Genomic DNA, 15,767 nt, shown 5'->3' with positions numbered 1-15,767 from the left:
GCCTTTTTACCGTAATGGCAAGAAGCCAAATCCGGCCAAAACAGTACGGAACACCCGTGTTTCTTCAGGAAAGGCAGCAGACGTTTATTCAAACACTCTTTCACGTAAATTTCTTGGTTGACAGTCCCGGAAGCTATGAAAATGCTGCTTTTCAAGCCACAGGTATATATGGCTTGCCAAACCCGACATTTCTTTGCGAACTTTGACAGTTTTATGTGCTTGAAAATATCTGCTACCTTTCCCCTTCCTTTTGCCGTATAAAACTCCTGTCCCGGAAGCTGCTTGTAGTCGGCTTTGACGTAGGTTTCGTCGTCCATTACCACGCAGTCAAACTTCGTCAGCATCGTCGTGTACAGCCTCCGGGATCGCGCTTTGGCCGTCGTATTTTGTTTATCATCGCGATTTGGAGTCACTACCTTCTTGTAAGTCGATAGTCCGGCTCGTTTTTTGGCTCGATGCACGGTTGTAGACGATACACCCAGCTTATTTGCGGCATCTCGGAGAGAGAGGTTAGGGTTTCGCTTGAAACTACCGGCAACTCTCTTTGTCGTCTCAGCGGCTTCCGGTTTTCGATTTCCCCCCGATCCAGACTTCCCGGCTGTCGACAAACGTTCCCCAAACACTTTAATTACATTTGTAACAATTGAGTTGGCAACTTTTAGCGATTTTGCCAACTTTGCGTGCGAGTAGCTCGGATTTTCGCGATGCGCGAACAAAATTTTGATACGCTGCTCTTCTTGCTTGGACGGCATTTTGACAACTGAAGAGTGAATTCCCAAATCAAAATAGGAGCAACATTCTACACACACATACCTTCAAAATGAGGGGTGTTCAGGTTTTTTGGAAAATTGAAAGAATGGAAAAATTAGAAATGCGTGCTGTCAGTAAATATTTACATAAAAAAGGTTTATCGGGTCAAGTGCTCCTTCATATGCAACAGTAAAAAATTGGGTTGCTGAATTTAAACGTGGTCGTACAAGCATTGAAGATGAACCACGTAGTGCGCGTCCAAAAACAGCAACAACAACAGAAATTGTAGCCAAAGTGCATGATATGGTATTAAATGATCGACGAATAAAAGTGCGTGAAATTGCTAATATGTGCATCTCAAATGATCGAGTCCATTTAATTTTGCATGAAGAATTACAGATGAAAAAGCTTTCTGCAAGATGGGTGCCGCATTTGTTAACAGTCGATCAAAAACGCATAAGAGTGAACATTTCTAAAGCTTGTTTGGATCGTTTTAAGCGAAATAAAATGGATTTTAAGCGTCGTTTCATAACTGTTGATGGGACATGGATCCACCACTATACTCCAGAGACAAAAGAACAATCCAAACAGTGGACTGAATCTAGAGGAAGTGCCCCAAAGAATTGAGATTGACATTTCAGGAGATTGTATTGAAAAATAAAAATAATTTTTAAAAACTAACTATTCTCTTTCATTGATAGGCTAAGAAGTTTCCGAACCGCCCTCGTATTTTGGATCGGAATAGTACCCTACTTTTTTTGGACAGAAATTACATGTAAAATTTTAGCAATATGTATTACTTTTGGTCAAAATCGGCTCAAATTTTAGGCAAAGTCCTCATATATATGTTCCTCCAATTTGGGCAAATATGCCTAAAGTACCGACATTTTCCTTATAAACTCTGCGCCACACTGTGGAACAGGGTATTATAAGTTAGTGCATATGTTTGCAACACCCAGAAGGAGACGAGATAGACACATGGTGTCTTTGGCAATAATGCTCAGGGTGGTTCCCTGAGTCGATATAACCATGTCCGTCTGTCCGTCCGTCCGTCCGTCCGCATGTCTGTGAACACATTTTTGTAATCAAAATCTAGGCCCCAGAGATCAAAGTTGTACTCTGATTTACATGAAATTTTGCACACGGAGTAGAATAACATAGCAACTATGCATGTCAAATTTGCTTTAAATCAGTTCAGATTTAGATAAGGCTTCCATATATATGTCTTTCCGATTTTGGCAAAAATGGCATAAATATCCACATTTTCCTTGAAAAATTACCACTGCTAAGTCGAAAACATGTAAAAATGACTCCATTTTTATACCATTTTTATATCATTTTTATACCCACCACCATAGAATGGTGATGGGGGTATAATAAGTTTGTCATTCCTTTTGTAACACATCGAAATACCGATTTCCGACTATATAACGATATAACCAAGTCCGTCTGTCTGTCTGTCTGTCTATCTGGTTGTCTGTTGTGATCACGCTACAGTCTTCAATAATGAAGCTATCGTACTGAAATTTTGCACAAACTCGTCTTTTGTTTGTTTGTCGAAGATGGGCTATATCGGCCCATGTTTTGATATAGCCCTCATATAAGCCGACGCCCCGATTTGCGGTCTTGGGTTTCTAGAAACCGTATTTTCAATCCGAGTTTTCTGAAATTAGATATCTTAAGGTATGTTAGGACCACAAACAGGTGTGCCGAATATGGTGTGTATCGGTCTATGGTTTGCTATAGCCCCCATATAGCCCGATCTCCCGATTTTACTTCTTGAGCATCTAGAAACCGTAGTTTTTATTCAATTTGTCTGAAATTGGACATCTAGAGGTATTTTAGCACCATAAAGAGGTGTGCCGAAAATTGTTATTATCGGTCATGCGGTCTATGGTTTCCTATAGCCCCCATATAGACCGATCTCCCGATTGTACTGCTTAGGCTTCTAGAATCCGTAATTTTTATCCAATTTGCCAGAAATTAGAAATCTACAGTTATTTTAGGACCATAAAGAGGTGTGCCGAAAATGGTTATTATCGGTACATGGTTTGGTATAGCCCCCGTATAGACCGATCTTTTTTATTTTGTTTACTTCTTGGGCTTCTGGAAATCGTAGTTTGTATCCAATTTGCTTGAAATTAAAAATCTGGAGGTTTTTAGAACTATAAATAGGTGTACTGAATATATTGTGTATCGGTACAGGCTTTTATATAGCCCCCTTATAAACTGGCCCTCCCATTTGGGGTATAGATTCTAGAACCGCCATATAGACCGATATAGAAGGCGCACCGATCATGAAAATTGCTTGAAACTGAATGTAAAATTTCCAGATTTTACTTCTCGTAATCATTTAAATAATACGGAGTTAAATCTACAGATTTTAGATCAAGGCGTTATTTAATCATTTTCTTGCACAATTACACGAGATGATTATGATTCCTCTAAAACTCAAACAAAAATGGTTTTTATAAATCCAGAATCTGATCTAGCCTTCATAGGCAGACATTTTAAATGTATCTTCGGGCAGCGTACTGGTTGAACTGATCTGCTTGGGAGAATATTTGTCATAAAACCCTCTGAAATTCTATATATTATCAAGTAACTCGCTACGACGAAGACTTTTCAAATGAAACTATTATATTTGATTCATGGTGGTGGGTATTTAAGATTCGGCCCGGCCGAATTTACTGTTGTATATACTTGTTTTATACTTCTAATACATATATATCGACCGATCGAATCATATTTAAGTGTATGTATTTGAGACAAACCTTAGCAGCCAACACATTCGACGGATTTGATATGGTATCGAAAATGTGGATCGACAAAATGGTGCAGGGTATAATATAGTCGGCCTCGCCCGACTTTAGACTTTTCTTACTTGTTTTTACTGACATTGTACTCCGACCCAGGGCATTAGCTGATTTAAATTTGAAGTCTAGAGATTTTCTAAGAAGTCTTAAACACTATGTCCAAATCGGTTAAGGTTTCATTGAATATATGTGGGAATATAAACCAAACAAACTTGAAGGTTTTGAGATGGCATCGAAAATGTAGAACTACAAAGTGGTGCGGACACGCCCGACTCTAGACTTTACTTTCAATCAAAACAAACAAGTATATACGGCCGTAAGTTCGGCCAGGCCGAAGCTTATGTACCCTCCACCATGGATTGCGTAGAAACGTCTACTGAAGCCGATGGCAAGGTATCATAAAACTTCCTAACAACGTAATATATACCACATAGTCCATACGTGGTATATATTAAACTACAAAAGGGCCGATTAAATACGTATATAATTAAGTTTAAAGTTTCTATAGAAATAAAATTTTGACAAAATAAAATTTTGACAAAATAAAATTTTGACAACATTTTCTATAGAAGTAAAATTTTGACAAAATTTTCTATAGAAATAAAATTTTGTCAAAATTTTCTATAGACATTAAATTTTGACAAAATTTTCTAAAGAAATAAAATTTTGACAAAATTTTCTATAGAAATTTTGACAATGTTTTCTATAAAAATAAAATTTTGGTAGATTATTTTTGGCTCGAATGGCAACCATGATTATGAACCGATATGGACCAATTTTTGTGTGATTGGGGATCGGCTATATATAACTATATACCGATATGGGCCAATTTTGGCATGGTTATTAGCGGCCTTAGACTAACACCACGTTGCAAATTTCAACCGGATCGGATGAATTTTGCTTCTCCAAGAGGCTCCGGAGATCAAATCTGGGGAACGGTTTATATGGGGGCTATATATAATTATGGACCGATATTGACCAATTCTTGCGTGTTTGTTAGAGACCGCATTGTAACACCATGTTCTAAAATTCAGTCAGATCGGATGAATTTTACTCCTCCAAGAGGCTCCGAAGGACAAATCTGGGGATCGATTTATATGGGGGCTATATATAATTATGGACCGATATGAACCAATTCTTGCATGGTTGTTAGAGACCATATACTAACACCACGTACCAAATTTCAACCGGATCGGATGAATTTTGCTCCTCTAAGAGGCTCCGGAGGTCAAATCTGGGGATCGGCTTATATGGGGGCTATATATAATTATGGGTCAATGTGGATCAATTTTTGCTTGGTTGTTAGAGACCATATACTAACATCATGTACCAAATTTCATCCGGATCGAATGAAATTTGCCTCTCTTAGAGGAATCGCAAGGAAAATTTGGGGGTCCGTTTATATGGGGGGCTATACGTAAAAGTGGACCGATATGGACCAATTTTTGCATGGTTGTTAGAGACCATATACTAACACCATGTACCAAATTTCAGCCTGATCGGATGAAATTTGTTTCTCTTAGAGGGTCTGAAAGCCAAATTTGGGGGTCCGTTTATATGGGGGCTATACGTAAAAGTGGACCGATATGGCCCATTTGCAATACCATCCGACCTACATCAATAACAACTACTTGTGCCATGTTTCAAGTCGATAGCATGTTTCGTTCGGAAGTTAGCGTGATTTCAACAGACGGACGGACGGACGGACATGCTCAGATCGACTCAGAATTTCACCACGACCCAGAATATATTTACTTTATGGGGTCTTAGAGCAATATTTCGATGGAGTGACAAAGTTAATATACCCCCATCCTATGGTGGAGGGTATAAAAATGAGTTCTCATTTTATTTAGGGGTCGATTTTTATGCTTTAGATACATTTCATAGTGGTTCATATTCATGATAAGAGAGAAGTTCACCACCGTGGTATCACTACACCTGGTCCCATTTTCATACCGCCTATTAAGGTAGTGACTTTCTTAATTATATAGCATTTTCCCAAGAACAATAGAACACAAATGAGTTAAAATTTGCAATTTTATTGCTTTCTATTTATTAATGAATAATTAAGAAATTATATTACAAAACAATGAACGCTAATAAAGTAAAATGTTATGTGCTAAAATGATGTGCGCACGATGCCAGCTTCGATTAGAATTTCAAGGACCTTCTTCTTTCGTTGCATTTGCTTGGTAATTGTTTTGCAATTGCGTTAAACGATGATGTCCTTTGAAGGGATCGTCCATTATGCTGGTATTTTTGCTGTTCGACCATTTGCTTTCGTTGATTTTGTCGCTCAAGCATCATCTGTCGCTGAAGATTCTTTTTGAAAATGGTCTCTCGACTTAGGACTAATAGATCGTGGGCTGTACATCCTTCGATATTCTTAACTGTTTTTGAAATTAACTCATGGGTGAGTAAAAGTTTAGTTCGGGAGACACGTGATGAATTGGTTCGGCGTTTTCGTAACTCTTCACAATGAAGGTAGAGGGCGTAATTAATAGAGTCCTTTTTCTGTATGGACTTCTCCTTCAATGATAGCGATTTCATTCTTTGTTGGACAGAAGGAGATGATTTAATTTTAGCAGGCATGCTTGTGATATTTTTCGGTTTATAACAAAAGACAATGTTTAGCGTAGCCTAGATGAAAGGATACTGATGATGTTCTCCCATAAGCACAAAGTTTTTATATCTAAACAGGTAAATAAATATGACCAGGCAAAATAATAACATGGTTATGATAAGGTAATAATAACAAATTTTTAATCACCCTTGTTGGTAATGCAGGTACCATTTGCAGACCGTTAGGGCCCTCAATAACTGATTGTGGTTCTTTGCTAAATTGGGTAAGAATACGTAATTGGTCGCCCTTTTAATCCCTTTTCCATGGAATAACAATGATTTTTAATTACCTAGTTTTTAACCGTAGTTCTAAAATCACCCTTGAAAACTAACTACAGGTATTCGCCTAACCTTGGATATTAGCGATTCTGTAAAGTCCAAAATAAAACACTGCAAAAATATAAGTTTTCACTGACCTTTTGCTATGGATTTTCCTCCCACAAAATTCACCTTGAACACAGGCCATACTTGTTTTTTTGGCGTCAAAACAAAAAACAAACAAGTATATACAGCCGTAAGTTCGGCCAGGCCGAATCTTATGTACCCTCTACCATGGATTGCGTAGAAACTTCTACTAAAGACTGTCATCCACAATTGAATTACTTGGGTTGCGGCCGATGGCAAGGCATCTTAAACCTTCTTAACATAATCTTCTAAATTGTAAGTTAGTCCATGCGGGATATGTTATATGGTAGACAAAAGAAAGGTCGATTAAATACGTATATATTCAGTTCTTGACCGGTATATATAGGGAAGAAATAATTACGAACCGACATGAACTTTTATGCGGTAATTAATGAGCCAGAATTGAAAGATGGGATTCGCTTTTTATGGGGGCTATATACAATTATGAACACGAGTCTATCACAAATGGCAGATTTTTTAGTGTTTGGTAGATTGGTAGAATTCTTAATGTTTTGGAAGATTTTGCAAAATATTCCTCTCCAACTATGAAATGCCTCATAAATTTTCTATAGAAATGACATTTTGACAAAATTTTCTACAGAAATAAAATTCTGACAAAATTTTCTATAGAAATAAAATTTTGACAAAATGTTCTATAGAAATAAATTTTTGGCAAAATTTTGTATAGACATTATACTTGGACAAAATTTCCTAAAGACATTAAATGTTGACCAAATTTTCTATAGAAATATAAAATTTTGACAAAATTTTCTGTGGCCGGTAGTTTCAAGCGAAACCCTAACCTCTCTCTCCGAGATGCCGCAAATAAGCTGGGTGTATCGTCTACAACCGTGCATCGAGCCAAAAAACGAGCCGGACTATCGACTTACAAGAAGGTAGTGACTCCAAATCGCGATGATAAACAAAATACGACGGCCAAAGCGCGATCCCGGACTGCGTGGTAATGGACGACGAAACCTACGTCAAAGCCGACTACAAGCAGCTTCCGGGACAGGAGTTTTATACGGCAAAAGGAAGGGGAAAGGTAGCAGATATTTTCAAGCACATAAAACTGTCAAAGTTCGCAAATAAATATCTGGTTTGGCAAGCCATCTGTACCTGTGGCTTGAAAAGCAGCATTTTCATAGCTTCCGGGACTGTCAACCAAGAAATTTACGTGAAAGAGTGTTTGAATAAACATCTGCTGCCTTTCCTGAAGAAACACGGTTGTTCCGTACTGTTTTGGCCGGATTTGGCATCTTGCCATTACGGTAAAAAGGCTATGGAGTGGTACGCCGCCAACAACGTGCAGGTGGTTCCCAAGGACAAGAACCCTCCCAACACGCCAGAGCTCCGCACAATTGAGAAATACTGGGTTATTGTCAAGCGGAACCTAAAGAAGACCAAAAAAACTGCTAAGGACGAGCAGCAGTTCACGGCAAACTGACTTTCTGCGGCGAAGAAGGTGGACAAGGTGGCTGTACAAAATCTGATGGCAGGTGTCAAGTGTGAGGCCCGGCAATTCGGATTTGGAAAAGCGAAAGCTAACTGAATATTTTTCCTGAATTTTATACTAATTGAACTTGAAAAAGAAATTTAATTTGATTTTTTAAATAAACGATTTCACCGATTTACACGCGTTTTCCCTTGACCAAATTTTGACCGTATCACCCTTTATATAATATAGATCGATGGGGACCAATTTTGGCATGGTTGTAATCGGCCATACACTAGCAAAATCTACCAAATTTCCACCGGATCGGATAAAATTTGCTTCTCTTTGAGGCTTCGCAAGCCAAATCTGGGAATCGGTTTATATATATATAATTATGGACCGATATGGGCCAATTCTGGGGATCGGTTTATATGGGGGCTATATAATTAAGAACCGATGTGGACGAATATAATATAGATCGATGCGGACCAATTTTGGCATGGTTGTAATCAGCCATACACTAGCAAAATCTACCAAATTTCCACCGGATCAGATAAAATTTGCTTCTCTTTGAGGCTCCGCAAGCTAAATCTGGGAATCGGTTTATATGGGGGCTATATATAATTATGGACCGATATGGACCAATTCTGCCATGGTTGTTAGAGACCATATACTAACATCACGTACTAAGTTTCAACCGGATCGGATGAATTTAGGTCCTCCAAGAGGCTTCGGAGGTCAAATCTGGGGATCGGTTTATATGGGGGCTATATATAATTATGGACCGATGTGGACGAATTTTTACATGGTTGTTAGAGACCACATACCAACACCATGTACCTAATTTCAGCCAGATCAGATAAAATTGGCTTCTCTTTGAGGCTCTGCAAGCCAAATCTGGGGGTCCGTTTATATGGGGGCTATATGTAAAAGTGGTCGGACATGGCCCATTTGCAATACCATCCGACCTACATCAATAACAACTACTTGTGCCAAGCTTCAAGTCGATAGCTTGTGTCGTTCGGAAGTTAGCGTGATTTCAACAGACGGACGGACGGACGGACATGCTTAGATCCAAAGATTATAGAAGAGGAAGATGGGAGATTAGCTACTGAGCACATCAAACCATTTACCACATTAGTTTAATATTCAAACCAAACGCGTATACGACAAGTATTGACCTAGCATTAAAATGCAAATAAAAAGAAATTAAGAGCACGAAATAAGTTTCCATAAAAGGGAAAATGTAATTTTTTTTGTTGTTGCCTAAAATTTTACATTGTTTCATTAAGAAAATTAAATTTTTCATTTAAAAAATAAAAACGAAAAACAACTAAAATATTACAAACATGTATTGAACTAATCTGGTAAATGCAACATTTGGTATGACGCAAGCCAATCTCCCATCTTCCTCATATCTATAATCTTTGCTTAGATCGACTCAGATTTTCACCACGACCCAGAATATATAAACTTTATGGGGTCTTAGAGCAATATTTCGATGTGTTACAAACGGAATGACAAAGTTAATATACCCCCATCCTATGGTGGAGGGTATAAAAAACTGTGAAGTTCGACAAAGAATTGCTGCTGTATTTGCAGTTTTTAAACGGTGTCAATAATTAGCATTCTTGTTTCTTGCTGTTTGAGTTTTATGTAAACTTTTCAAAGTTGATTGCAATCAAAACATTTTAGTGATTTTTCAGCAAATTTCATAGAATATTTCCCGGAAACCCAAACATTATTCACTTCACTCGGTAATCATAATGGGAACATTGAAATGTGGGTACTGACCTTTGGATTGTTGAGAGATGCATTAAAAGTTGCTGAAAAGTTTATTTGAATAGGCTTCTATTGGAATCTGTTATTGAAAAGGCCAAATGGAATATGAAGAAAAAAAATCCACATAAAATAGCTAACGTTTTAAGATTCCATATTATACTCTATAAAAAAAAAGCTATTATGTTAATGGTATTCGGCATGTTTGAAGGTGATGCAAAAAAAAAAAAAAAACAAAAAAATTAAAAACGACACAAGGTGGGACGGGACTAAAATTGTATGACATACAATCATTAGGTTTTAATAACGAAAATAATTCCATAATCTAAATATTAACAAGTATTTACAACAGTTAGTTTGGATGGGCCGAATCTTAAATACCCACCACCACGAATAAAAAATAATAGTTTCCTTTGTAAATTTCTGGGGGGTTTGATGATAGATATTCTCCCAAGCAGATCAGTTCAACTAGTACGATTCCCGAAGATACATTTAAAGATTTTACCTATGAAGACTACATCATTTTCTGAATTTATAAGAACCATTTTTTGTTTGAGTTTTAGAGGAATCATAAACATCTCGTGTAAGTGTGCAAGAAAATTGTAAAATACGCCTTGTTTTGAAATATTAAATCTGTAGATTTTTACCGCCATTATTTAAATGATTGCAAAAAGTAAAATCTGGAAATTTTACATTCAGTTTCAATTTTCATGATCAGTGCACCTTCTATACCCTCAAAATGCGAAATTGGTCGATATGGATGCCTTACTAAATGGACCAATAAAAACTAAATCGGATACACGTTTTGTGGGTCTAAAAGACCAGTACGTATTTTTACAATTTCAGGCATATCGGATAAAAACTATGGTTTCTAGAAACCGTAGAAGTTAAATCGGGAGATCGAAAATATTCAGTGAACAAATCCGATGTCAAATCATGCAAATATGAGTCACTCGCCCACACAAAAATGGATTTCTCTGTGGCCGAGAGGCATTTTTGTGTGGGTGAGTTGGTCATATTTGCAGGATTTGACATCGGATTTGTTCACTCATTTGCTTATAAATTTGTCATTTTTTGGTTTTGTTACTTCCCAGCAAAAAAATTTGGAAGTTCTTCCAAAGGCACATCTTTAAAAGCACTTCCAGAAGATGCACTCCCAATGATGTTCTTTATTTTAACTTCCAAGGAAGTTATTTTTATTCAATTTTTTATAACTTGGTTTTTTCATACTTTTACTGGGTAATTTTAACTTTTTATACCCTTCACCACTACTGTGGTACAGGGCATAATAAGTTTGTGCATTTGTATGTAACGCCAAGAAGGAAAAGTCTGAGACCCATCGTTTAGTATACCGATCGTCTTAGAATTAAATTCTGAGTCGATTTAGCGATGTCCGTCTGTCTGTCTGTCTGTCCGTCCGTCCGTCTGTCTGTCTGTCTGTCTGTCTGTCTGTTCATGTATTTTTGTGCGCAAAGTACAGGTCGCAGTTTACGTCCGATCGTCCTCAAATTTGGCACAGGGTCGTTTTGGGGAACAAAGACGATCGCTATTGATTTTGGAAAAAAATCGGTTCAGATTTAGATATAGCTATCATATATATTTATCTCCGATCTGGTTATAATTGGCGTGTTTATCAACCAATGTTCTTCAAATTACGTACATACTAATATTTTATGAGTCTTGAAAAACTTGCAAAATATTATCCAAATCGGTTCAGATTTAGATATAGCTCCCATATATATCTTTCGTCCGATTTAGACTCATATGGCAACAGAGGCCAAAGTTTACTACCGATTTTCGTGAAATTTTGCACAGAGAGTAGAATTGACATTCTACCAATGCTTGCTAAATTTGATTGAAATCGGTTCAGATTTAGATATAGCTCACATATATATCTTTCGTCCGATTTGGACTCATATGGCAACAGAGGCCAAAGTTTACTACCGATTTTCGTGAAATTTAGCGCAGAGAGTAGAATTGACATTCTACCAATGCTTGCTAAATTTGATTGAAATCGGTTCAGATTTAGATATAGCTCCCATATATATCTTTCGTCCGATTTGGACTTATATTGCCCAGGGCCAGAGTTTTGCCAAGAATTGCTTCAAATTTTGCACAATGAGTACGTTTAATAATATCGGTAAATGTGCCAAATTTGGTTGAAATCGGTTCAGATTTAGATATAGCTCCCTTATATATGTTTCGTCCGATTTGCACTTATATGGCTTCAAAAGCCAGAATTTTGCCCTGATTTGATTCAAAATTTGCACAAAGTGTACGTTTAATAATATGATTAACTGTGCCAAATTTGGTTGAAATCGGTTCAGATTTAGATATGGCTCCCATATATACCTTTCGTCCGATTTGCACTTATATGGCCTCAAAAGCTAGAATTTAACCCTGATTTGCTTCAAATTTTGCAAAAGGAGTACGTTTAATAGTATGGTGGACTGTGCCAAATTTGTTTGAACTCGGTTCAGATTTAGATATAGCTCCAATATATATATTTCATCCGATTTGCACAAAAGCCAGAGTTGAAGCCTGATTTGCTTCAAATTTTGTATATGTACGCCAGAGTTGAGTAGAATATTTCATATTTGAGACCCAATTTCAATGGGAGTTTCCTTCAGTTGACTCGATAGTTTCCACAGAGAACATATTTAATATGCTTTTTGGTCTAATTGGTTTAGATTTCGTAGTCATATTTCACACTGTAATACCACACTTTCCACAAAACGGTCGAGTTTTAAATAAACTAGGCCAAATAATATATCACAACCCACAATTGACCACATATAATGCCGAGATTTAACCACTATCCTTGTAAAAGCGCCACTCTAGCGAAAAATTTAAATATTACTTAAATTTTCCTTTATCTCGATAATTCGTAAATATTATTTCGTACAATTGCATTAAAATTGCTCTAGCTTTATATTTCCCATATTTTGTAACTAACATTGTGTTTTATCCCAGGGTGTTAGCCGATTTAAATTTTAATTCTAGAGATTTTATACAAATACAAAAAATTGTCTCCATATTGTATATAAATTATATAAATATTTCTAATAAAAGCCTTCATAATAACTCCCAACAAATTTGAAGGAGTCGAAATGGTAACACAAATTTTTGGTCTGCATAGTGGTGAAGGGTATAATATAGTCGGCCCCGCCCGACTTTAGACTTTACTTACTTGTTTCGTTTCAAATAGGTTAAAAACAGAGTAAGAATTCATAAAATGGCACAAGTCATTAAAATTTTGTTGAAAAAAATTCTAAATTCAATCTGAAAATATTGTGAATTTTTGAAACTAAACGTTTCCGACAAGCGTTAGATTCATTAAAAGTTATAAAAAATTATAAAAATTATTTATTTGACAAAATATTACAGAATTTTTTAATTTACATCCAAAACATTGAATTCGGATCACACCTAAAGAAGTGATGCAAATTCAGTACAGCGGCAGTTGAAATGGAGGACTTCCGTCCTATGACAAGCCCATGTTAAATTCATCGCTTCTGCGTCAATTTTGCACCACTTCCGGATCCAAAAAGAACATTTTCATTACTTTTTTGGCGACGTTTTTTTTGCTGGGTTATTGCTTAGTTGGTCTTATTACTTACGTCTTATTAAAATTTTTTTAAATTTTGGCGATAAATATCGTGTCCCCGGTCTAACAAAGAAAAACAATTTTTTTTGTCAAAATTCGTTTTTATTATTCAACATAGTTCCCTTCAAGAGCGATACAACGATTATAACGACCTTCCAATTTTTTGATACCATTTTGGTAGTACTTCTTCGGTTTTGCCTCAATATAGGCCTCCGTTTCGGCGATCACCTCTTCATTGCAGCCAAATTTTTCCCTGCGAGCATCCTTTTGAGGTCTGAGAACAAGAAAAAGTCGCTGGGGGCCAGATCTGGAGAATACGATGGGTGGGGAAGCAATTCGAAGCCCAATTCATGCATTTTTGCCATCGTTCTCAATGACTTGACTTGTACAGGGAAATACGTCTTTTATGCTAAGCTAAATTTGCACACGTATTTGAATGACATGAAATCTTTGACCATAGGACAATATTGTTTTCAGTGCATATAACCAGACCAACAGTTTTGTTTTTAAATCGTAAATACCTATTAAATTTTTTAATGTGAGTAATGCAATTTCCACCATCTCCGGGGTAACAATTTAAACATTTCCGAATATTCACACACACACGTGTGTGAGTGTGTAAACGGATAATTGCTCTTTCGTCCAATTAAATCTTTAATTAAACACTTCATGAAATAAAATTCAGTTTGGTGCAAATGCTGAAAACGTATAGTGATGGAGGGCAACGATTACGAATATGTTGAACATGCGGCAGCAGTCAACTAAGAAGATTTGCATAACGGAAAAAAACCTCGACAAAAGAAATCTCTTTTCACAATCAAAATCATGTAAAATTAAATGAATGATGGTGATGACGACTATCGGCGGCAAATGCAGCAGAAATTTCAACAACGCCACAATCACCACAACCATCAATGGCCATTTAATGAGTTTGTCGTCATTAAATGGCATTTCACAAAAAAAAAAATAGAAACAGACAGGAAAGGGCTAAAATCCGTTTATGTCGATAATGATGTATGACAGAAACTTAAATATCCATCGCTATAGATTGCATAGTAGAATGTTCCTAGAAGATACTCTCCTGTAAAGGATTATATGCATATCACCAACCATTAAGAGGATTATAGTAATAAAATAGCGATAAATATCGGGTGTGCACCCCGGTTGCCACAGTTGGCCGCATTTTACCCAAAATGGTAGAATTTTTTACTGTTTGGTAGATTGGTAGAATTCTGATGGAGTGGTAGATTTTGCAAAATATTCCACCCCTACTAGGAAGTACTTCACAAATTTCCTCAAGAAATAAAATTTTGACAAAATTTTCTATAGAAATTAAATTTCGAGAAAATTTTCTATAGAAATAAAATTTCGAGAACATTTTCTATATAAATAAAATTTTGAGAAAACTTTCTATAGAAATAAAATTTCGAGAAAATGTTCTATAGTAATAAAATTTTTTGAGTATTTTCTATAGAAATAAAATTTGGAGAAAAATTTCTATAGAAATAAAATTCCGAGAAAATTTTCTATAGAAATAAAATTTTGAGAAAATTTTCCATAGAAATAAAATTTCGAGAAAATTTTCTATAGAAATAAAATTTATTGAAAATTTTCTATAGAAATAAAATTTGGAAAAAATTTTCTATAGAAATAAAATTCCGAATAAAATTCTATAGAAATAAAATTTTGAGAAAATTTCCAATAGAAATAAAATTTTGAGAAAATTTTCTATAGAAATAAAATTTTGAGAAAATTTTCTATAGAAATAAAATTTCGAGAAAATTTTCTATGGAAATAAAATTTGGAGAAAATTTTCTATAGAAATAAAATTCCGAGAAATTTTTCTATAGAAATAAAATTTCGAGAAAATTTTTCTATAGAAATAAAATTTTGAGAAAATTTCCAATAGAAATAAAATTTTGAGAAAATTTTCTATAGAAATAAAATTTGGAGAAAATTTTCTATAGTAATAAAATTCCGAGAAATTTTTCTATAGAAATAAAATTTCGAGAAAACTTTCTATAGAAATAAAATTTCGAGAAAATTTTCTATAGTAATAAAATGTTGTGAATATTTTCTATAGAAATACAATTTGGAGAAAATTTTCTATAGAAATAAAATTCCGAGAAAATTTTCTATAGAAATAAAATTTTGAGAAAATTTTCTATAGAAATAAAATTTCGAGAAAATTTTCTATAGAAATAAAATTTGGTGAAAATTTTCTATAGAAATAAAATTTCGAGAAAATTTTCTATAGAAATAAAATTTTGAGAACATTTTCTATAGAAATAAAATTTCAAGAAAATTTTCTATTGAAATAACATTTTGAGAAAATTTTCTATAGAAATAAAAT

The 15,767-nt window shown here is 35.4% G+C and overlaps 2 protein-coding genes across 2 annotated transcripts in view; both read right to left on the bottom strand.

The window, feature by feature from the left end:
- Window positions 1-15,767, bottom strand: part of RhoGEF64C (Rho guanine nucleotide exchange factor at 64C) — a 516,589-nt gene that overhangs the window by 334,042 nt on the left and 166,780 nt on the right. The gene's annotated exons all lie outside the window — the stretch shown is intronic.
- On the bottom strand, window positions 5,663-6,228 carry LOC142236499 (uncharacterized). Its single transcript, XM_075307713.1, has one exon. It carries the CDS (start codon window positions 6,156-6,158, stop codon window positions 5,718-5,720), a length of 441 nt encoding a protein of 146 aa, XP_075163828.1. The 5' UTR covers window positions 6,159-6,228; the 3' UTR covers window positions 5,663-5,717.

This window comes from Haematobia irritans, chromosome 4, assembly GCF_050003625.1.
Source record: "Haematobia irritans isolate KBUSLIRL chromosome 4, ASM5000362v1, whole genome shotgun sequence".
In the NCBI taxonomy this organism is placed as follows: domain Eukaryota; kingdom Metazoa; phylum Arthropoda; class Insecta; order Diptera; family Muscidae; genus Haematobia; species Haematobia irritans.
The sequence above is the reverse complement of the archived record's forward strand: the minus strand, read 5'-3'. Positions and strand labels throughout refer to the sequence as shown.